The sequence below is a fragment of the Synchiropus splendidus genome, chromosome 4 (genome assembly GCF_027744825.2).
Source record: "Synchiropus splendidus isolate RoL2022-P1 chromosome 4, RoL_Sspl_1.0, whole genome shotgun sequence".
NCBI lineage: Eukaryota > Metazoa > Chordata > Actinopteri > Syngnathiformes > Callionymidae > Synchiropus > Synchiropus splendidus.
In genome coordinates this window covers 26055432-26079349 of record NC_071337.1, presented here as the reverse complement: position 1 = coordinate 26079349, position 23918 = coordinate 26055432, and the positions used below count along the sequence as shown (strand labels likewise).

The following is a 23918-nucleotide window of genomic DNA, read 5'->3' as shown; positions in this document are numbered from 1 at the left end:
ATCATGTACATGTGCCACCTTTACTCCATGTGGAAGAGTGTCATTTAAAGTATTTCCTAAACTCTCTGACTCAAATGTGTCAGAAGGTTCAAAGTTTTCTTCTCCTTGCTGGACCACATGAAACACAACAAATATTGACAACACAGTCAATCAGTTCAGTGGATTTTAACCTTCAGTTTGAGCAGTTTCCTGACTGCAGCTGGAATCTGTCGCGTCTCATCCTGGTCTTTGTCTGTGAGTCTATGTTTTTTGGTTGGGCCCTGGAAACATGAGGCATCTGCAGCTGCTTCTACTGGGGCTTCTGGCCCTGCACCGGAGCCTTTGCTTTGAGTTTGTGATAGATGGAGAATGGGAAGACGAGCTGGTGAGTAACAGAAACTCTATAAAACCAAGGAGCGGCTTTATGAGTGAGTCTTTAAATGTTTTAATGATCATGAAAACTGGCTTATTATGATTAGAAATGTCAGATTACATTTGTGTGAAATGAGAGGTGAGCTGAGAGAAGTATAAAAATGGTTCAAGTTAGGCCAACTACAAACTCAAAATATTATTGCAATTGAAGCATTAGAATATTGATTTTATACCTGCTTATCATACATCATAAAGAATTTCTCTCTATTTGTGTACAACTGCAATTTTCTTTTTCAATTAAAAAGAGACAATGAATTTGAAATAATCTTTATGTTTGTTTCATTTAGGATCTCAAGCGGAGACACAAGGTGAGAACTTGTAAGGTTTTTCTGCTTACTTTGGTAATGTATTATTCAAAGCTCTCACCCACTCTGAAGTAAGCAAATCATGTAGTTTTGAGATTTAATAACAATACGCTGAGAGTGTGTCTGTTCTAGAGAGCGATATTGACCAGCGAGGAGCAGGAAGACTTTGAGGTGAGACCCCCGCTTGTTGTTCAGACTCTTTTCACTGTGACAGAGTTGAACTTTATCACATAATCAATACGCTGCTGTTTGAAGAGATTCACATGACTCGCAGGTTATTGACTGCTACATATGTGGGACTTTCTCAAATTAAATCAGTGTTGAGGTGTTTTAAGGTTGATCAGCAACTGAGATTTGTGTAAAACGTTTATATTCATTTAACAAGGTCAGCACACTGAACTTAGCATCTTCAAAGCTGACAGATGCAACCTCTTGAACGTCAATGTGCAACAGGAAAATATACACCATGCAAAATGCACACATTGTGTCTCACTCGAAAATCTTAAATTTAAACTTGGAGAAAAAAAAAAAAGAAAACACCAGGCATTTTGATGTGAAACTAAAACCACTAGAGGTGTCCAGGATCTCATTGGAACGTTCGCTGACATGGTTAACTAAATGTTCTACATGCATCCTTTCTGTTAAAATTTCTGCAGAAGGGTTCAGATTACCCCAAATCTCTTGAACCTGTCTACTGTGTGAGCACTGTTTCGGTGGAGGTCTCCCCTCTTGAGCGAGGCCCAACAATACTCCATAGCCAGCAGTCCCGCAATAAATCTAGGTACTGGATATAAAGGGTTAATAGACCTAAGGATGCTTTTTGGCGACCCTGGGCAGGCTGTCCGTGGAGAGGACATCACAGTCAAGAGCTACAAAGTGGAGAGTCGGATCACATCGCGATTCGCTCACACGACGGTGAGGAGTTCGGTGGTCAACTCTGGCGCCAACGCCCAGAGCATCGGCTTTAATGTCCAGATCCCCAAAAGGGCCTTCATCACCAACTTCACCATGTGAGTGAAAAGCTAGGCTTTTGAGTCACACTAGCACCATAACATGAACGAATGGATGTTGCAGGAATGTGAACGGTATCACGTTTGTGGGCTCTGTGAAGGAGAAAACAGTGGCTAGGAACCTGTATGCTCAGGCCAGAGCCCGAGGCAAGGCAGCAGGCATCGTCAGGTAATGGATCACAGCTTGGCAACTTAACACAGCATATTTTTACATAACAAAAACAGAATTCTTTTCATGTGTCAGGGCAAACTCGCAGGACATGGAGACATTTAAGACAGAAGTCCATGTTCCTCCGGGCAGCAACATTGAGTTTGAACTCCACTACCAAGAGATGATGCAGAGGAAGTTGGGTTTCTATGAGCACTCGCTTCATCTTCAGCCCGGGAGACTAGTACCTCAGTTCCAGGTACAAAATTCACGCAGCACAGATCACCAGGAATCCTCCCTAAACCTCATCTGTATGTAGGTGGATGTCTACATCTATGAACCAAAGGGAATCTCCAAGGTAGAAACACCAACCAGCCTGGGTGAGAAGCTTGCTGGGCAGATCAGAGTCACCCACACCAAAGACAAGGTACGACCCTCTGATCAACACTCTTATGTCCGCTGTCTTTTGTTGGAAATCATACGATTGCCAACAGTTAAAAAAAAGTTTATGGTGAAACATGCATGGTCTGTACTCCAAATGGTATTAATAAGTGAAGTAAACACACACACAGTGAGCTCCTTTTTCAGATTTCTGTCAGAATCAGCTTCACTGAAAACTTAACCCAGTTATTGGTTATCTGTGTAGTGTTCTGTTTTTGAACTACTATTTAATCCAATGATAAGTGCATTTTTTAATCGTGACAATACAAAGCACCAAACATGCAAATAAAAAAAAAAAACATGAATAAATCATGATGATCAAATGAATAGTACCAGAACAAAAAACTTGAAATAATACAGAAAGGTCTTATTGAATAAAATGAATCAATTAATTAAATAAAAAGAAAATAATAAAATAACATAGTAATATAAACAAAAATGATTTTAATCAATAATTCGGTTGAAGAAAGGTGAGATTAAAGCAAAACGTTTTTGAAAATGGAAGTATCAAGAATCAAAATACCACGAAATGGAATCATAGCATGAGAAGAAAATCAACACAATTTCAGGAAAATAGTTTAAAAACAGTATGTTAGTATGGTTTAACTCAAGTGTTGTTAAACTAAAATATTTTACTTTTAAAATCAATGGCAGCGCATACAGTCATTTACAGAGAAATGAATAGCCATTTCCATTGTATATAACACCCATTCATATGGAGCAGTATGACCCTGTTGTACCTCCGAGCAGTATCTTCCCACTGCACCTCTAGGTCACGTCACATGCCGGCTGACATGGGAACAACCTAAAGTGTAACTAAATCTGTGGATCTTGAAATGAGTGATACTTTTAAACCAGGGTTACATGCTTGTCCACCAGGCTCACATCGTCTTCAAGCCAAACCTCCAGCAGCAGAGGAAGTGTGAAAACTGCACAGAGAGTGCTGTTGATGGAATGTTGACTGTCAGATATGATGTGAACAGAGACAGCAATGCTGGCGAGCTGCAGGTATCACCCACATGTATGACTAGATACTGTCGATGTTCATATGCTGACATGTTTACTGGTTCCTTCAGGTGTCTGATGGTCATTTTGTGCAGTTTTTTGCTCCCTCCAACCTCTCACCTCTTCCCAAGAATATTGTGTTTGTCATAGATGTCAGTGGGTCCATGTGGGGTGTCAAGATGAAACAGGTATGTTGGCAAGTGTATCAATATTATTGGGAAGTGTCCTTCCGAATAATACGTTGATATATAAAGGCGAGCATATCACTTTTTCTCACAGACAGTGGAAGCGATGCAAGCTATCTTAGATGACCTGACCATAGACGACCACTTCAGCATCATCGACTTTAACCACAATGTACGCTGCTGGAGCGAAGATCTGGTGCCTGGCTCCTCTTTGCAGGTCAAGGACGCCAAAGAATACATCAAGAACATCAAACCTAATGGAGGTAGGGCAAGTTGTTTATTAGCTTGTGTTTGTTTTTTTCTGATTCAAACCTTTAACCCCAGGAACAAACATCAATGAGGCCCTGATTAGGGCGGTGCAGATGCTGGTGAGGGCGTCCAATCAGGGACTGATCGACCCTCGCTCGGTCTCCATGATCATCCTGGTGTCTGATGGTGACCCCACCGTGGGTAAGACAAAGCTCCACCCATCATAGCTGTTTGCATTTGTCAATTCATCTGGAAATTTTCCTGTAGTCATTTAAAAAGGTGGTTTGATGCTGACAGCACTGACAACACTGAATTTACAAGTAATGTTTCAACAAATTAACACAAAGTCTGTTAGTTAGTGGCACACACTCCCTGCTGCCCACAGACATTTATGTGTTGTTCTCCTGTTAGGTAGTTTTAAAGTAGTCTGTTAACATCTAGATGAACTCTCAAATCGTCCAAATATAATGTTTTGTTTGAGGGATACATTGAAACACTGACACCCTGGTGACCATGCTGCTATCTAGCTCAACATTTCTGTCTGTGTCCATGTTATTTTAGAAGTCTTGACAGCACAATAAACAGAAACAATGACCTCCACTTTGCCTGGCTGAAGTGCTCCGGGGTTGGATTTCTTCTATTTGTTGGGTTGTTTTCAACCGTGGCATGGTGGTCAGCGCAGACATGGTGGTCTTCAAAGTTTTGTGTTATCTTCTTGTCAGTAAAGATGAGTAAACAAGTCGCAACGGGAAGGGGGAAAAACTGCTGCCATTGTTTCCTTTAAGTGACTTCAACATTCAATGTTGCACACAAAAAGGCCACAGTGTGCTCGAATTTGGAGGGTTGTCCTTAAACCTGTTACTTTTGTGAAAGTTGTAAAAGGTTGAAAATACAGCTGGCATGAGTACAAAAAATACAAATCGTCTCTTTTTTCTAGTCTAAATTGAGAGATTCATTATTACCCTAAAAAATGTGACAAAACAGCAGCTTTTGTGCAGTGGTCAGTATCTAGCAAAAGTGGTCCGGAGAAGGAAACGGACAGAGAGGAGTGGTCAAAGGAGATCAGGAGAGTGTTACAGTCTAAGAGTTTCATTTTTTTTGACAAGTCCACATCCTATAATAGTGATGGGTGGATGAGGTCCCATGAAACAGTGTCCAAATTTTCAGTGGCCACTAGATAGCACTGTATGGTGTTTGGCTCTGAGCAACCTGGTCAATGACACCTCACATCATTTCTAAACCAAGAGTGCCATCTAGTGGAATCTGAACATGAGGACACTGTTTCATCAACCCTGCAATATTGATTCATGACACAGTGCCTCATCTACCCATCGCTAGAGATGTGAGTGTCCGAACTGGACCACACAGCGATGGAGGAGTCAGGGCTTCTCTGGTGTATTTATTTCTCCATTACAGCTCTTTCTATCATGATCTGCATGAAGTGTTTCAGCTATTTGACTCCTCTGGTTGTCCTGTCCTGTTCAGAAGGAGCCCAGCTCGGGGTGAAAGAGAACCCTGCACAGTATGCTATTTTCGGGCAAAAAGAAAAATGCAGTGCATCAGATCCACAAATCTCAGCCAGCAAGCGTTCACTAGTCAGAATGCATCTCATGGTACCTTTCTACTGACCACAGGGGAAATCAAGCTCAGCAACATCCAGAAGAATGTGAAGAAGATCATGAGGGAAGAGTTTTCTCTTTTCTCTCTGGGTATTGGCTTTGATGTGGACTATGACTTCCTGGAGAGGATCGCTATGGAGAATAGAGGAATGGCCCAGAGGATCTTTGCTAACCATGATGCAGCGCAGCAGTTGCGGGTACGCAAACGTGACAGTTTTATTCACACATCCGTTGGTGTTCCTCATTGAAAAAGACAGTGTTTCTTTTCTCCTCAAGACGTTCTACAGCCAGGTGTCTTCCCCTTTGCTGAGGAGGATAACAATCCAGTTCCCAGAAGACACGGTGTCAGATGTCACGCAGAACCGTTTTGACAAGTACTTTGGTGGATCGGAGCTTGTGGTGGCTGGGAGGGTTTTGCCTTCCGACAGCAACACGCTGACCAGCTTCACCACCGCCTCTGCTGTCAGTAACATAGTCACACAAGCACACAACTTCACACATTTCAGTCTGACGTCACTGTCCTTCGGTCCTTCAGGCTAGTATGGACCTCACCCTGGAAACGGAGACTGACACCACAGAGCTGGACATGGAACTGGCCAAGCACCAGCACTCGTTCACAGGCTTCGCCCGGCAGATGTGGGCGTATATCACCATCAAGCAGCTGATCAGTGAGCGGTGAGAGGCTCTTAAATGTTGCCGTTCAAGATTTGAAACAGAGTTACAGAGTTGATGGGCCTTTGGAGGTGTTTGAGAGTGGAGGGAGGAGTTGAGGTCAGCTAGCTCAGATAGCTTGTCTCTGGTTAGTTTTGAGCAACTCGCATGTGAACTCATCTGCAGGTCTCTGGCTCCAACTGCGCCCAAAAAGAGAAAGATCACTCAGAAGATCCTGACACTGGCCATGGAGCATCAGTTTGTCACCCCGCTCACTGCTCTGCTGGTGGAGAGTGAAGATGCCAAAGAGAGGCTGCTGGCTGACTCCCCGAAGGACCCCAAAAATGGCTGCTGCCCTGGTGACTTGTGTGATCAACTGAATTACAAGAAAAGAAAAGTAAAAATGCAAAGTATCACATGGTTTCCACAGGGATGATTGCCGGCGGAGGCATAGCTCCCTCTGGAGTATCACCTGTGCGTGTGGTCTACCAGCCTCCTCCCTGGGTCCAGCAGACCACACCAGTCCCGCCCAGTCCTGTAGAGAAGGGCCCAGAGGAGTGGGCGGTGCCAAAGCAGGTCAACTTAGGTATAACAAACACAATCCACATCACACTGGACAGATGCAAATGTATAACCACTTCTATGCACCTCATCCAGTGGACAATGACCCACACTTCATCATCCACTTACCCAGCAGCAATATGGACGTCTGCTTCAACATTGACTCCAAACCAGGCCACATTCTCAACCTGGTGTCTGATGCTGGAACAGGTACTGAAACCTGAAGAGTTTACTCACCTACTCTTCCTAACCAGACTTGACCAAAAACATTTCTGCCTCATCCCAAAGGTTTGGTGGTGAATGGCCAGCTGATCTCCTCCAGAAAGGTGGTAGGTAACAAGCTGAGCACCTACTTTGGCACAATCTCCATCTACTACCAACCCGATGGGTTCAGCATCATCATCAGCACTGACAGCATCAGCATGAGCGATGGCACGGACAGCCACTCCTTCACCTGGGGGGCCACGGCTGAAATCCGACAGGATGGGTAACCAAAGCCTGCCATGTTAGGGTGGAAAATGAAATCATCTGAAGCCGTTTTGTGTCGCAGCCTGAGGATTTCTATCGTGAAGGACTCTCATGTGACGGTGACAATCAATGAAAACGTCCAGGTGATGGTTGTGCTTCACCGTGTCTGGAAGAAAAATCCACTGAATGTCGACTTCCTCGGCATTTATGTTCCCAATGAGAACCAGTACTCCCCGCTGGTCAACGGAATCATTGGTAACTAACCTAGTTATCGGTTGTAAATGTATTTTTTTAGAATGGTGAAAAATGTTCTTAGATTTTATCATTTAAGATCATAAATCAAAAGGTCAAATTGTTAACACTAGTTTTTTACTGCTTCATATGATGGATTTCACTTCAATTTTACAGGGTTCTGTGGTAGGTTGTCACAAGATAGAACGATAATAACGTGCATTAAAATAATATTTACTTATTAAAAGTTGTCTCTACAAGACATCTGGTAATTTTATATCATGATCTCAACATGGCACTGGGTGTGACTTGCAGGGCAGTTCTCTCGGGAGCCTGAAGTAAGCGTGTATGACGTCCATGAAGGAGCCGATCCTCTAAAGAAGCAGGCCACCATGGTGGTGAAGGGCAACAAGCTACTCGTAACAAGGTACTTGTCCACAATCAGAAACCATTTCCTCATGATCTGTGCTCTCAAATAAGACCACACATGCTGCTAATATAGATAATATTCTTATGCACAATAGGAGGTTGGAGACACATGGGTGTCATTTAACTCAACAAATGAAGGCATGTCTATTGTTGATGAATATTCATGGTTTATCTACGCTCTTCAGGGGTTGGCAAAAAGACTACAGACGGGACAAGCGGCGTGGCTCGAACATCTATTGTTGGTTCATACACAACAGTGGGAAAGGTTTTATCGATGGCCACTACACTGACTACATCGTCCCAACTCTCAACAGCTTCCTTCAGACATCGTAAACACGCACAGCTGCTAGTCTGGTACTTTGTGTATCATCTTTCCATGTTTGTAACCACCTGCCATTCAAGGGGCACACAGAATGGTTTTGTTGATAAATTTATTCAAACCATGATCAAAAAGGATTGTTCTGATCAATTCAATTCTCAATAAAAAAAAACAAAAACCCAAAAATTGACAAAAATTATTGTTCGTTTTTTTTCTAGCTCTTCTGAGAAATAAAAGGAAATGTACACATGACTGAGGGGGAATGAACTCTGACACAGTAGAGTCTAACGTATGAAGGGGACAAGCGACTCCTGTTCAGGCTAGTTTGGAGAAATCTTCGTAGGCGATCTCCACACGCTTCCCCTTCTCGTGACCCTGAGGGAAGAAATTAGGCTCAAAATTTCCATATTTATCATTTAATTAATATTTTAACAGAATACATTTCCTAATTGCATACATGAATATTATTTAATATCATTTTCATTTCACTTTTTGCAGATGTTAGTGAAATGTCAGCGTGCACATTACTTTAGCCTCCTATTTTACTTATTTGGGAGTGCTTACAGAGTCCAGAGTGAGCGTAGCGCAGAACTTTTTTTCATCGATTCCTTCTAACACCGCTTCTGTGTCTCTGAAAGATCCATTCAGGATCAGAACCCGCTTGCCTGCAGAGAAGCAGATGAGACCACACCTTAGATGTCAAACAACACAATTGGGGGAACATCTCAGTGACACTTTATTACTTCACTTAATGATTAAAACTTCCACAGCAACTACCTTCTTGAGCTCTAATACTTAGACGTACAACCAAATTTACCTGGTGCTGGTATAACAGTTTCAACATGATTCTGGTCCAGCTTGAGTTTATCTCCAGAGTCAACCATCTTCACCACAGCAGCGTATTTGTCTCGCACTTCCTGCAGTAGCATGAGAATCAGAATGTGTGCACAAACAACCCAGAAAATAGGAAATATACCATGATCACGCCTTTCTTCTTATGGTATTTTTCTCCCAGTCTTTTGGTGACCACTTTGACCACAATGTTTGGCTGCATCCAGTAGTCTGTCTTCACTGGCTCCTGCTTCTTTTTCTTCTTCTCTTCAATCTAAATCAACAACTGTTGGTTAAATCAATGAGCACACCAACACAATGTATTCAGCAATGTCACCTCTATTATCTCTTCCAGCGCTGACTTCTTCTTCCTTTCTCTGGATTCTGAACTTGATGGTGGTTCTTTTCTCTTAGTCGAAGCAGCAGCTGCTGTTTTTAGAGCACTAGCCCCCAATACAGTACTAGAACAAAAGAAAAAATGTGAAATAAACATCGACATTAGATAAGACAAAGCCAGAAAAAGAGACTGAACCTTGATGTGGATGGACCAGCGATGGAAGAAGAGAGATTCAAGTTGAAGGCAACTAAGGAAGGAAAATGAAATAAACATTGGTGAAATCTTGGACTCTTACATCTAGGTTTTACAATATAACACAGGAAGAATATGTAAAAAGATGAAGTTAAAAACAATTACAAACCTTGCCCTTTAAAGGATAAAATGGAAAACATCATAGAACACACACCAACCTTTTTCTTCTTCGTTGTCCCGTTTGAGTTCCGTGTATACTGGTGTTTCCTAAAGATAATAAACAAGACATAGCACATGTGAACCCGCCAAAAATTCAATGCTCTTTTGTTGTAACTCACCTCAGCCTCTTTACCACCTAGGCCTCTGCGGACCTGCTCCTCAATAAACTTGGCCGCCCTCTCCTCATCATCCAATTCGTGCTTCTTCTTCCTCGCCAGCTCCTCTTGGCGGCGGAGGGTTTCCGGATCTCTGTCAATGTACTCAATGTACCAGCCTTTAGGTGTCTCATCCACTTTACATAAACCTGCAAAGGACGAAAAACGTGCATTGGCACAAATATTCCCACCCACTAGGGTCAAATAAGCCCACAGGTCAGTTCAAAGCTGGTCACCTTCTCTCCCGAGCCACTTGGTGAACTCTGTGAGCGTCTCCCACTTTGTGGAGTTCATGTGGACGTGCTCACGATCACTGATGTATTCATTGTAGATAATATTGTTGTGCACTCGTTTGGTTCCTGTGGACAAAATTCAAGATGTAACAGCAGTCTCGTAAAAATACGCATGATATGCAGTCACTCACCAAAACGTCGTCTCAGCAGGTCTAAAAAACCTTTTTTAAATTCACTGTGACAAAAAGCAGATTTATTAAGTAACATCTACTTATTACAAGTATATAGTAATGATTAAAATACGATTATGTTGGCTAAGAACTCACTCGGAAAAGCTGTCCATGAACTTGCGCGGGTTTTCTGAGGCGAGCAGAAGCTGCCTTTGGTGGGATTCGGACATGCAATGGCATTTGAAGCCATTCTAGAAAACACGAATGACAAATGAGCACAGAACGTACGGAGCTTCACTTCAAGACACGAGTTGTTTATGTCACCGCTCACCTCATCTCTGCATTGTTTCTGACACATCTGGCAATACCATCGCAGCTTCTGGAGACCTTTAGATTTTATCCGGTTGGCTATGGCTTTGGGTGAAAGGAAATCGTTTTTCCCCATTACAAACGCCCTTTAACTCATAAAAAAGCAGGTTAAATAAAAATGGTCGCGACGACCCACTCCAAAGTGCCGAGCGCGAACAGTTTCCGGTTTCCTGACGTCATCATCTCGCGCAATCGCGCGCGATAAAGCATGATGCGTTTAGTGATCTATATTTTATATTATATTTATTATATAATAATATTTTTTTTGTTTAGTCCTGCCGTATATTTAAATACCGCATTTCGGTTCCATCTAAAATGTACGACTACCCGTACGAATTTCCGCTGCGGCGCTGCTTCTTCATTTCCGCCAGTCCTTGAAGGGAACCCTCGTCCATTTTGCTTACAAGCTACGCCTGCGCAGTCCTGCGTGTCTGACCTTCATAGGACTAACCATGTTCGCCAGGACCAGCGCGTTGGCTTTCGCCCCACAATGGTAAAAAACAAGTCATATATGCATTTGTAACCTAGCGTTTTTTTTGTCCATGTTATTGCTTCCTACTTATTTACGTTTGCAATTGTACGAGTGCTGTTTGTAGTTGCTAAAACGAGGGTATTGCATGCAAGGACGTGCTAACGTGGAGGCCGCGGATAATGAATGACAGCTAAGTTCACCCGGCGAGGGGTTAGCGTGTCTAAATGAACATGTATACTCACTATCATCCACCCACACACCACATCCATATATATGTTTGCGTGTTTTGCTACCCTGTATAGGGTGTTGTTACTGTCTGTCATTTAACTTGAGAAACCCGAGTGACGTTAGCCTGTTAGCATTCCTAGCAGTAGCTAATGTCTCCACTGCAGATTGCCATTCACATTTCAACTATTCGTACTCTGAAAACTTTTCAGCAAACCTTCTTAAATGCGTTGCACATTGTTGTCTAATATTTGCAGACTGAGCTGTTTTCTCTGTCATTTGTCTCAACAGCGGGCAGGTCAGGAACATGGCTACCTTGAAGGACAGTAAGTACTGTCGCATTAAATTCAATTCGTGTCAAGATGATCGTGCGTTACTGTGCTGGAGTGGGGTTTTAAAAACCATTAAAACAAAACGACCATCAGTTCCCGTGCTTGTGTCATGGGTGCTGATCAGCTGTTCACAGAGTTCGTCTACAAATGCTGTAGCGTGCGGTCAGAGCAGGTTATTATTGTTTGTTTTACAGTAATAAAAGATTTATTTTGTTGTTATTAAACTCATGGAGTTGGGGATGGAGAAAGCTTGGATGACTACATCATGCATGTATAAACATGCATGCAGTGCATTATTATTATTATAATTATTACTATTATATTATTGTTTTATTTGGTTTTTGTAGTTATATAAGTGATGATTGTATGCCATAAACACAACAGGAAACAAGTAGGGGTCAGTCGAAGACATAGCTGAAGAAGCTAAGCTCATGACCTCCTGGTTTCTAGTCTGCCAATTTGGGCACCTTTATGGCCTTGAGGTACCTAAAGATATTATTTAAAATTCCTTTTGAAAAGCAAAATTCAATTAATTGTTCTTGTTATTTTTTATGTAGTTGGTTCAATCTCATTGTTGGATTGGTAGGGGTACTGACTACACACTGGGTTTAAAGGAATGTGGTTTAAACTCTCGCAGTGGTGCTTATTTTACTTGGGAACCAGGCACTTCACTTCTATTGCTTGAAGACGGTCCTGCAACCCCTTCATTGAATGCAGTTTATTTCTGTGCGCTGTAAAACATATCTTGGCATTTACAGCGCACAAACTCTCAGCAATATAAGTTATTCTAATAAATGCTATATAATAACTCCACATTAATTACATTATAATTTTTTGTTTTTCATATTTTTTGCATTTTGCAGTTCTTAATTTCTTCACTATAATTCCTTTTGCTTGGTGGTTAATGGTCTCTTCTTACCTCTTCAGTCACCATTCGTCTGAAGTCCATCAAGAACATCCAAAAAATCACCAAGTCCATGAAGATGGTGGCCGCTGCGAAGTACGCTCGTGCTGAGAGACAGCTGAAGCCGGCCCGTGTCTACGGCAGCGGTGCTCTGTGTAAGTTGCCAATCTGTGGCTGCATTTTCCTTGCTGTGATGCCGACTGATGGATTTCTGTCGTCAGCTTTGTACGAAAAAGCAGACATCAAGGCACCAGAGGACAAGGCAGCCAAGCACCTGATCATTGGTGTCACCTCTGATCGTGGGCTGTGTGGTGCCATCCATTCCGGTGTGGCAAAGACCATCAAGAGCGAGATCGCCAGCCTGACCAGCGAAGGCAAGGAAGTGATGGTCATCAATGTGGGAGACAAGCTGAGGGGTCTGCTGCACAGGTGTGTCCTGTTCTTGCTTCAGTGGTGTTTTGATTCCGGTCAGCAGCAGCAGTTTGACATTAATATGTCACTGTTAACTGGTGAACACTTCCGAATTAGGCACGTTTCTGTCACGAATAGTGAAGCAGAAATGTCATGCTGTCAATTCAACATCTTCACTCACTTGATATAAAATGCTAATTTGAGGAGACAAAGATTCATGTTCTCATTGCCATTTATATTTAAATTTATCTGAATCACAACATGCTAAAAGAAAATAAAACATCTGCGAAAACTACATCAAGGTTTGTTAGAAACATGTTTTAAAACTCAATGTCAACTCATGACCCAGCGTAATATGCCTCGGTATGATTTGGCAGGATGCACAGGACAGGTTAAGGTGGAGTTGGTTGAGTTACAGTAGCAACCACTGATGGGAAATGCTGAAAGAGGAATTAAAGAATTTAGTGCACACTGACCATGGCAGGCTGCAGGGAGGACATACCATTTCTCATATTGCGTTTAGATACAAAGACAGAATTGAATTTGCTGCTAACTGAATGATGATGTTGGTGACGACGATAATGAGTCAAGTGTCTTCATGAATCTGCTTCAGAACCCATGGAAAGCACATCATGCTCAACTGTAAGGAGGTTGGTCGTAAGCCCCCCAACTTTGGAGATGCCTCTATCATCGCTACGGAGCTGCTGAACTCTGGCTATGAGTTTGACCAGGGATCCGTCATCTACAACAGATTCAGGTAGACGAGTCAGTTCCAAGAAGCATCAATTGTCTTTCTTTGATGTCCTGGAAGCTAAACGTTTCCGTTTCTGGCTGCTGCAGATCTGTGATCTCATACAAGACTGACAAGAAGCCGGTGTTTTCCAATGACATTGTTGCCAACGCAGGTAATACTGCTGCCAGTCATGCGTTTTTCACTTCCATCTTCAGAAGTTCAGATCCATAAGCTGCTTGGCTTCTTCCACAGAGAACATAGGCATTTATGATGACATCGATGCTGATGTGCTGAGGAACTACCAGGAGTTTGCTCTGGTCAACGTCATCTACCTGGCCCTGAAGGAGTCGTCCACCAGCGAGCAGAGTGCCAGGATGACTGCCATGGACAGCGCCAGCAAGAACGCTTGTAAGGACAGGAATCAGTCTCCAAATTATATATATTTTTAATTTAAATAATAGTAATATTATTGTTAACTTTTCGTTTCCTTCCAGCTGAGATGATTGACAAGCTGACCCTGACCTTTAACCGAACCAGACAGGCTGTCATCACCAAGGAGCTTATTGAGATCATCTCTGGAGCTGCTGCTCTGTGAGTCACACTCAGTTTCTTGTCTTTTTATATTGTCACAGCGTCTTTCCTTTCCACCCCATCTTTCATCGTGGCAAGTTTCTCTTTCATCCTTCACTCATTTTCTCTTGCACGTTTTTGCTTCCTCGTCTGCTCAGGAACTGAGGCTGTGTTTCGCTGCAGGTATTTGTAGAGGTGTAGCTCACTTAGGAAAAAAAACCCATGTCTTTAAGGCATTGTGTGTTGGGATTGTTGTTTCAATGTATATGTGCTCTAGACAATTGAGGATATAGATCTAGATAATTTTGAGCAATTGGTTTTCTTGATGTTCCATTTCAAAGCTTCATTTATCTGCATCCAATTGGTGTACTGTTAACTGACTTCATCTAATCTATTTGTAATGCATTGTATTTATAGTATTTAGATTTACAGTTCTTCAGGGATATCAGTATCATCTTCATGTTCAGTATAGACCCATTGTTCTGTTCCCTCAAGTTTCACCAGCACAGCTGCTCATGTTCAGCCTCTGACTAATGTCTTTTATCTCTTTCAGATAAGCGAGCGAGGTCATCTGCTTTCCCTGTTGCAAGTACTTCAGACGGCTGTGGTCCAGAGTCTATGAACATTTGTGCTTCTATTTGTAAAATATATGAAGAGAATAAAGCTCTTACCTGCTCACCCTCATCTGTCATCTTAATTTCCACTCAATAAAAGATGGCACGGATATCGGGCTTTTTTCCACTTTCTTGCTGATCATTGAGATACAGAATTTGAGTGCACAATTTCTTCTGTCCAAGTTCACTAATAGCAATATGCTTTTGGCTTTCCTGATCGAAACCCTTTTTCCTAGTCAAAAGGGCGACTGCTTCATTGTAGGCTTCCAGATATCCATGTTGATTTGCTCCTCTGTCATTGCTGAGGAATTCCAACATGTTTATCCTGTAGTGGAGCTTCATCTATACTTCTCAAACAGTAAGTTAACTGGATTACTTCCTTTCACCTGGTCCATCAGCAGCTCTCAATTAGCCTGTATGAGAAGTCTGAGCTCTTCAACTGTAAGAAACCTTTATTTTTTATTATTTATTTCACAATTTCTGACATTGATGCATTTCTTATGCACTGCAGCCCTTTTTATATGGTTTTAATGTAACTCTCTACACATAACATTTGGCATTGCATTATTTTCTTTGTATGAAGCAGCTCTATTGGCAAGTATTTTATGTGTCTACCTTCACATGCAACATGACAAGCCAGAGGAATTTTGAAACAGTGAATAGTTCATTGCCTTTTGAGCCAACTGTGGAACAAATTTTATTGATGTTAAAAACAAGTTAGAGCTTTGGTAGTGGCAGAAACTTCTGATCCTCTAAATATGAAGAAATACCGGAAACGGTGTCTCTAAAAGTAATAGTAGTTTCTAGATGTGAATTTGTACAATTTCGACTCCAAAAACACTGAAGAGAGCAATTCAGTCACATGAAAAAATAAATAAATAGACAACAAAATTGAACTTTGAATCTGTTCATGCTAAAATTTAGTCCAAAAAAGTTGACCAATAAGGAATTGTATCATTGTAAGCTGAAATCACTCAGTGCCTTTCCATGAAGAAGACCGTTTAAATATATGCATAAACAAGTGTGATATATTCCACATTGAAATTTGACCAATAGACTACGTTTTAATACACATTATTATTATTCTCCCAATTCCTCTTTCGAACATTATCGAAATCAAATGACAGACAACCCTTTATTTATGCATTTATTTATTTTTTTAAAGATGTGCATTTCAGCTCGTTTCCTGGAGTGTGCTGAAATACCCACGATTAACACCAGATGGCAATGTCTGTTAAGAAATACGTTCAAGAAAACCCGCCAGCTGACTGCACAAGCTTATGCGAGTCTTCCGGTTCTTTCAGTAAGAACTAACGTACCAACATTTCAAAATGTTCATCGTTAACAGCACGAAGTACAATGAATTCCTTTCCCGCTTCTCTCTCCGTGTGTGTGCATGTCCCGTAGGCCTTATTTATCTATTGTGCTGGTGCTTGTTGTTGTTTACTCCTGCGGGGAGTGGGCAGCGATTGTATCTGAACACTGAAATTACAGCGATCTCAGGCACCGATAAACACCGTCAGAGAGCAGCAGGTTTCCCGCTCCAGCTCGCTGCCGAGGCCCGGACTCTTGAGGACTGTAGCACTGCAGGGGCCACATTCAGACCTTCCTCGAATTTTGTTCACATGCTTAGTTAAGCACAGTTGCTCAACATAAACTTCACAAAGAAAAAGCTTTATTTTTTCCGTCAATCGTCTCTCACTACAGACTAATTTTTGAGTTCAGGGTAAATGTTCATGAAGAACTTCAGCTGTGGTTTATGAGAAGCACTACGTCAGGTTTCTTTCCAGCATGACCTTTGACAAAAAAACAGGCATCTTTCAAAAGGCATCTTTCAGAAGCTTGGAGCGAAACACTGAAGCGAGATAGTTGATCTCAGCGATTGATTTGCCAGATGCGGCGCGGTAAGCTTTGCAGATGAGGCTTCATTTCCGTATGTTGCTATGCTGCGTTTTTCATCGTAAGCTCGGCTGAAACGGTCGACGCTTCGCTAGCTGCTTCACTCGCGCTTCCAAATGAAGCCATAATGATGTTTCCGCGTGAAGCTGATTTGACTGTTGCCTCAGAATAAATGTGCAGAAAGTGAAGTACGAGTGAAGACATCTGAACATTGTGTTGGAGGGTCCGCTCCTCTGTATTAGCCGCGCCTCGTTAGCATTATCGCCCCCCTCCATTGAAGCGGGGCGTCTGGAAAATGATTAGAGGAGCGGGTAACAATGGAGGCTGAGATGTCTGTGGGTCCCCGGAGCAGCAGGTACAGAGGCGTTACAAAAGAACTCCTTTTTTTTTACTTTTTAAGTCTTTTTCCTGAGTACAGATGGACGTTCCAGGGAGCCAAGTCGCTTCTCTTTCTTCATTCATCCATCCCTCTCTCACGGACCAAAAAAAAAAACTGCCTTCTTCTGTGCACAGAGAAAGGATGGAGCGATGAAGGCAGGAAGGAAGACAGGAAGCGGTTTCCCACGGCGACAAGAGCGTGCACGTCTGAGCGACTCAGACTCTGATGTACTAATGCCAGGGCATTATCTCACCCGCTCTTATCTCACTGCATTCCCTTCCCTCTATTCTGCTACACCCCCTGCCTGCCTCCCCCCTGATCTTTCACAAAGCTATCAGCTTCGTGGACTTTTCTGACTATTTATGTCGGACAAGGTCAGGATCGTTTAAACCGCTCTGCCTCTCTCAGCCACTGCTGATGAGATAGCGTGGATAGGAGGGAGAAACGATCGATTTCAGCATCCACGCAGATTTATACCCCTTCCCACCGTCCTTTATCGCCCTCCCCCTACCGCTTCCTCATTCCCCCGAAGGGAAGCCACTCCAGTGAAGGCGAAGGGGTCGGCGCTGCTTCTGTTGGCGCCGGGCTCATCCGTCTCTTTAACACCCCGAGTGTTTAAAATACAGCAGCAGCCCTTAACTGGCCACTTTTCTCAGCTCCCAATGAGATCCGTGGCCTCATCAATCCTTTAGCAGGTTTCTGAGTCGATGGTTGGGCCCGCTGAGAGAGAGAGGAGGAGATTTAGGTTGATGATGTCCTGGTCCGTATCATTCACAGTAATGTTTTGCCAATTAAGTCAGGCAATTACTCAGGCGGTCGGCTTGATCGTGGTTAAACAAGTAAGAGAAGTATTTGTCAGAGCTCGGAAGGGATACGAGGCGGACTCGCTTTTAGCTATCCATTCTCAAGGCTGATCCTCATAGAGGGTTCCAGTAGATGGGTCGAACCAGCCTGGACAGGCCGACGGGGCAGTGCGCGAGACAGAGGTTGGAGCTGGGCTGCCTACTCTCCCACAATCGGCATGAGACTCACGCACGAGACTTGTCACATGCTCACTTGCCACACGTGCTCACGTGTCCACTGCAACTTTCACTGGATCCACTTAAAGATCCACTTAAAGATCGCCACAGCGGATCATCTTCCTCCATCTCACCCTGTCCTCTGCTTCCTCTTCTCTCAAACCTACAAACCTCATGTCCTCCTTCACCACCTCCATAAATCTCCTCTTTGGCCTTCCTCTCCACCTTCTGCCAGGCAGTTCTAACCTCAACATCTTCAACATCCTCCTACCTATGTAAAGAATGTGTTCTAGTTCAAGTTTAAAAAATGGCCACCTCAGTTGAAATGCTGCCATTTACATTTCCAAACAATAGGCACGGTTCAAAAGTCTTTTACAGCATAGGACGTCTTCTATCCTGTGATCCATTGGAGGTTACATGAACAAGCATTCGTGTTTGTCATGACTGAGAGGAACAACGCATTTTGTGTTTTTAAAAGTACTCTGTTTAAAAGAACACGGTGCACTTTGTTCTTTCATGTCTTGCTTACAATAAAATAACTCTTAATGTTGTAGAATGAATTCATAAATTAATATATCTCATTAGAAACATGCCTAACAATTAAGTTTAAGTTTGATCTATTTCCCAACACCAATGGAATTATTAACACAAGGAAAAGCATAATAGGCACCTTTACACCTCTGAAAATGAGGAGTCACTCCATCGCTTCAGAAAAGGTTGGCACTTAAACCACTTGCAATTAAAGTGAAAAACAATAAAGTAAACAAGGTACTCATAGAGTGAATCAAATATATATTTCTGCGTTTGTCAAAAAATCATATGTGTAGTAAAAGGGTTTTTTTTATTACTCCCCAAATAACATTTAATGAATAAATCTGAAAAAGATTCATGGTGGATACTCTGATCAGATATACCTGACCAAGCATATTCATGTTGTATTTTACTGTCTGGAAATGTTTTGTGATTGTCAACTTCCAAACACCAATTAGGACGCTGTTTGAAGTGGCTCTCGTGTTACACACTTCTCTATGGGCCTCCTCTGTGTGTCTGATCTCCTGCCACTCATGCCTTAGGTTACTGCGTCTTGGGCTGTATGATAGATGGCTCGGCCCAACCTCGGAGCACCCGACCTGAGCTGCCGGACAGCATGTCACTGGCTGTTTCCGCCAGCTCAGTGTGTGTGTTCAAATGTGCGGGCCATTGTTTGTGTGTGGCTGGCCAGTTCCGACCCCCTCCATGCAACAGGATAGGTGGGTGAGGAAGGCCAGGCAGAGCGAGTGCTGGAGTGTGTGCGTGCTGCAAGGTGCCCGGGGTCTGCGTCCTGCTGAGTGTGGCGGCCCTGGCCCTTTCCTGTCCAGACCACATGTTTCACCAAAAACCTAAGTAGGTGTATTCTTAACAGTGCCAGCTGGGCTTGTTCATTATTTTACCTCAAGTGAATGTTTCACCAGCGAAAAACACACAACTTAATGTTACTGAAGTAGCAGCAGCACTCTGTTTTGAAATCGTTTGCTTGAATGTAAATGACCAAGGGCTCATAAATCACACGTTTTAAATGGGTTCGGCATTTATTTCCTAGTGAGAGGAGAGATCCTGAATCAGCACAATTCATGGTCCACACTAGACTATTCATCCTAATCCTAGCGGCACTGGGCAGGAGGTGAGGGTCAGTTCGTTGCTAGGCACGTTGACTTAGCCCTGATCTGATCTGCTCCTGACTGCATACCCCAGGTCAAATATGTGTTCTGGCACTGGTTTTTTAAAAAATTTATTAGAAATTTAGCTGTCTTCTTTTATTCTATCTTATAGACCCATTTAAACGTTGGTTAAGTGTGTGTCACTAGTTGCATCCCAAGGGGTTTGGGAGACAGGATGGCTGGTGAAGTTGCAGGGAGGAGAGGAAAAAAGATGAGTCTGTCAGTCATACAGAGATCAAGGGAGGTGACGAGGAGAGTGCAGGCAGGGTGGAACGGGTGGAGATGCTTAGGTTTTCACTGGTAGTGAGAAGGAAGGGGAAGACTAGAAAGGCCTGATGATGTTTAAGTTAAACTTGGTTGGACACATGAAGTGGAGAGACAGGGTACATGTTGGCCAAAGGTTGCTTGAGATGGAAGAACTAGGTAAAAGAAGTAGATGAAAACAAGCAATGAGGATAGTGTGAGTGTGTGAGTTCAGGAGATGGTCAAGAGAAGCTAAGGTGGAGGAGGACATCTATTTCAACGAGTCAGTCCTTTTCATTTACCTATTCCACAGTTTTTCTATCTAAGAAAATAACTTTCCCAAATCTTTTTTCCCTCTTATTTTCCTTCCTCATGACAATATTTCTTTTTAGAAATTCCATTTAACTGGCTAGAGTTTGACAAACTACAGGGACGACTGATGTCTAATCTGCATAAAAACCTCCTGAACTTGCAAGCTCTCTTTGCTTTTCAATTTAAACCCAATATCCTTGTTCACAGTCACAAAATAAACCAGATCTGGTTGTCAATTTTTGCAAACAGTTGTTTATTAATAAGCAGTTAATAAAGTATGGTGCAATTTCGGTGATTGATGTGTCAATTGTGGTCCCAAAAATAATGTTTGAAATTCCCATAAAGTTGCCAACTTAGAGCAAAAACAGAAATGAACAGAGTGAATCCTAAAACTGGCTTTGTCCACCCTTTGCTTCAGAACTCATGCACCAAAACATGAGACCAGTTCATCTGCATACAGTACAATACAGATGTATCTGTATTAAATAACAAAATATATTTGAAAGGACACAATATTCTGAACGCAAGACATTTAGAAAAGGAAATGAAATCCAAAAGTGACAAGAGTTTCACAGCAGCTTTAAGTTCTCCCCTCACTTGTGTAGGTGCTCAGGCGGCACTCCGGTTTCCTCCCACACTCAACAGGTGATGACTTTAAATTGTGGGCAGGTGTGAGTGGTTGTCCTTCTGTGACGGACAAGTGTCCAGTTGCCAGTGTTGAAGGGATTGCCATTGCCCCACCACTCCAGTCTTATTAAAGTAACAAACACATTTTATTATCATAAGCACTTTGATCTATAATGATAGGTCTGATCACCGAAGCCATGTTTGAAAATGTCTCCAATAATGCTGTCGCCGTGACGATTTTGATGGCTCAGCAAATTTCAATGGCTCCTCCATTGAGTCTTTGACTGTGAGCAGCCGGCCTCTCGGTCCGACCTCTGACCTTTTGCTTCCTCAGACAGCAGAAGAGATGCTGCCGCCGATAGAAGACAAACGGACGACACCTAGAAGAGAAGCGAGAATAAGTAGTTGAAGCCTGCCCCCCCCTCCCCTCCTCTTCCTCACCGTCCTTCCTCCCTCTCTCCAGTGCTGCCAGCAGACAGTGTGTTTCTCAGCGTTGGGGAGATTATAGCCGGGAATGACAAGCACGCCGTCTGATACCATATCCGCTCTGAATTACAGATCAGCCCTTTTTAAATGATATTTTAAATACTTGCTGCAGGCTGCGAGTTTTCACAGGGTCTTATTTCATTGTTATTATACTAGTACCATATTTTTGTTAGAAAATCAGTGTTGGCGCTTATTTAAATGAGGGAGCGAGGAATCCGATATACACTCTATTTTACTGTGCCACTTTGGAAAAATAGCCCCCCTCCATCCCTGCCGCTCCAACACCCGCCACCTCCCCCCCCTCCTTTTTTTTTTTTTTTTTTTAATGTGTTCTTGGTGCGAATTAAAAAGCGGCCCTATGAAAGGGACAAAAGAGAAAGGACAAATTGTAATTAGTTTGATTTTGTGTGTGCGTGCGCCCATTAAGGGTTAGATTCCCTCGCAGAGGGGCTTTGATTTTCTCTCTGGTGAGCTTGAAATGAGGATTTGCCTTGAATTGTCTCACAGTCACTCATTTTGATCAATGAATTAACGGCGAAAATGGGACCTTTTTTGAGTTGAAATGTGCTGTGTGTCAGGTGCTACAGAGCAGGTTGTAGTTCTCACGTTGACTGACTGGGTGGCGCTGTTGCCCAAATGATGCTGCTGCTTTTATGTGAAAGGTCCCCTGGTTTCAGGCTCTGAGCTCTTTGTGCTTTCATGATGGGATTCTCTGGAGAGCAGAGGATGGAGAACGACACTCCTTCCCCCTCTAACCCTCTCTGTCTCTCTCCCTTCATCTGCTGCTCCTCGCTCTCCTCTGGAATACTCCCCAACCTTGACATATTGAGAATGAAAACCACAGTTCCACATCTCACGCTCGCTTGTTGACAGCGTTGACACTCTTTTCAAGCCTGTTTTGATCGCGCAGAATCAAGCATATTATTGTTTTGGTGAGGAATTAGGTCTCGCGGTTGAGCTGGGATACGCACCGCGGCCACAAGTGTGTTTTTTTGCTGCCTGGTTATCTTGAGACGGAAACAAACACGCCACTAATTGTTGCTGGTTTGTTTACGCTGTCTCAGAGAAATATGTAAAAGACACCCATGGGAGGAAAATATTGCCAGTGGGCTAAACCAACAATTTTAACCCTTCAACCTCACTAACTACATCCTCCCTCTGACATCCGTCACAATATTGACATCCTGCTGCCTCACGCTCAAAAATGGCTCCTTGGCCCTTCAGGTGATCCCTCACCCCTGCTGCTGTCTCACTCTCCTCTGTATGACCTTCGGAATATTGATTCTCGGCTGTGGTGGAGTTCAGTTTTTGTGAGCTCAGTGGGTGACATGCTGACGTACTGGGGGCCTGAATCCAGGTGAGAGCAAGGAGGTGCAAACACCAATAAGAGAGTGACCAAGACGAAGCGACTCGAGGCACAACACCACACACACAGATCTGCCACAACATCACACCAAACATGGTAGCTGGTGATGATCTGTGCGAGTGGAAGGTGCATGCTGGATCAGTCAAAGCATCCCTCATGACGACTGTGCGTCATTGAGGATGGGCATGCGACCTTCACTGGAGCGCAGTGACTGATCCTAACTCATCAACACGGTGTTGGTTTAGGGCCCAGTCGGATGTGTTCAACTATCTATAACAGCACTCCTTTAACAGGAAACATGAGTCAACAATATGTGTGACCAATCTCCCTGTAAATTCTTGGGAGCTACATTTAAGATAATTATCTCTGCGCTGAGTACTGTTACTCAAGCAAGTATTAGCAGTATCCGTTTGTCATTCATCACCGTGTAATCTACCTGATATGCAGGTATGCGCTGTGACTTCCGTACACTGTCTTAAAACAGAAGTTTGGACAACTGGGCGGCATCAAGACTGAATAATGATGGGAAACATCTATGAACGTTCTGACCGCTCCTTGCCTCCACAGCTGGTCACAGGTGTAGCACACCATTGTAAACCTACGCGGTGCAGCTGAAACATCCGGGGGATACACAAGTCAAAAGTTTGTCCCAGCTGCACCACAACACGGACTGTGTTAAGGTTGGAGAAGCAGAGGAAGAGCCATGACAGGATGAAGCTGTCTTTCATGTTGTTCAGAGGTAATTCGGATGATATAATACATGGCCCAGGTTTGGCAACTGCAAAGGTTCTTAGAAAAAAACAATGAAAAAATGCTTCTGATAAACCTCAGCTATTTTTGTTCTTTATTTATATGGGTGTCATTGCAATGTTACGCATTATTTTTACTGTTAATATCGGCTGCCTTGTGACTCTTGTACCAAAGTGACTTGTTGAAAACAAAACACCAGTCATTGAGAATGATCTCAAAGGATTCATAAGGGTGATGGCGCTCATGAGGTGTTGCTTCAGAACAAACATAGGGAGCCTAACTCTAACTAACTGCTGGTTGGTCTATGGGACCTAAGATTGAAAGAAAAACTAATGTATAGT

General features: G+C 43.0%; 3 protein-coding genes across 5 annotated transcripts; 2 read left to right on the top strand and 1 right to left on the bottom strand.

Annotated features, from left to right (window-relative positions):
• The first annotated feature begins 145 nt into the window (after positions 1-145).
• itih2 (inter-alpha-trypsin inhibitor heavy chain 2) lies at positions 146-8231 on the top strand. Its single transcript, XM_053863689.1, has 21 exons — positions 146-364; positions 699-719; positions 849-887; positions 1554-1726; positions 1791-1895; positions 1971-2133; positions 2194-2301; positions 3195-3323; positions 3392-3508; positions 3600-3768; positions 3830-3955; positions 5389-5570; positions 5650-5835; positions 5909-6048; positions 6211-6383; positions 6455-6610; positions 6682-6795; positions 6874-7072; positions 7136-7308; positions 7600-7711; positions 7899-8231. The coding sequence occupies exons 1-21, from the start codon at positions 269-271 to the stop codon at positions 8044-8046; spliced, it is 2829 nt and encodes a 942-aa protein (XP_053719664.1). The 5' UTR covers positions 146-268; the 3' UTR covers positions 8047-8231.
• Positions 8119-10698, bottom strand: kin (Kin17 DNA and RNA binding protein). Its single transcript, XM_053863690.1, has 12 exons — positions 10501-10698; positions 10326-10420; positions 10191-10234; positions 10003-10125; positions 9731-9915; positions 9611-9659; positions 9396-9447; positions 9201-9324; positions 9009-9137; positions 8850-8949; positions 8597-8697; positions 8119-8407 (listed from the first exon to the last, which is right to left on the bottom strand). Exons 1-12 carry the CDS (start codon positions 10612-10614, stop codon positions 8348-8350), a joined length of 1176 nt encoding a protein of 391 aa, XP_053719665.1. The 5' UTR covers positions 10615-10698; the 3' UTR covers positions 8119-8347.
• Positions 10699-10918: 220 nt separating this feature from the next.
• atp5f1c (ATP synthase F1 subunit gamma) lies at positions 10919-14902 on the top strand. 3 transcript variants are annotated; one of them, XM_053862865.1, is made up of 10 exons: positions 10919-11031; positions 11527-11561; positions 12495-12626; positions 12693-12900; positions 13496-13639; positions 13723-13787; positions 13868-14023; positions 14110-14206; positions 14344-14368; positions 14739-14874. In XM_053862865.1, the coding sequence occupies exons 1-9, from the start codon at positions 10991-10993 to the stop codon at positions 14348-14350; spliced, it is 885 nt and encodes a 294-aa protein (XP_053718840.1). In that variant the 5' UTR covers positions 10919-10990; the 3' UTR covers positions 14351-14368; positions 14739-14874. The 3 variants fall into 3 exon arrangements, with proteins under 3 accessions (XP_053718840.1, XP_053718841.1, XP_053718842.1); XM_053862866.1 differs by lacking the exon at positions 14344-14368 and having other exon boundaries at positions 14739-14902; XM_053862867.1 differs by lacking the exons at positions 14344-14368; positions 14739-14874 and having other exon boundaries at positions 14110-14210.
• Positions 14903-23918: the final 9016 nt, after the last annotated feature.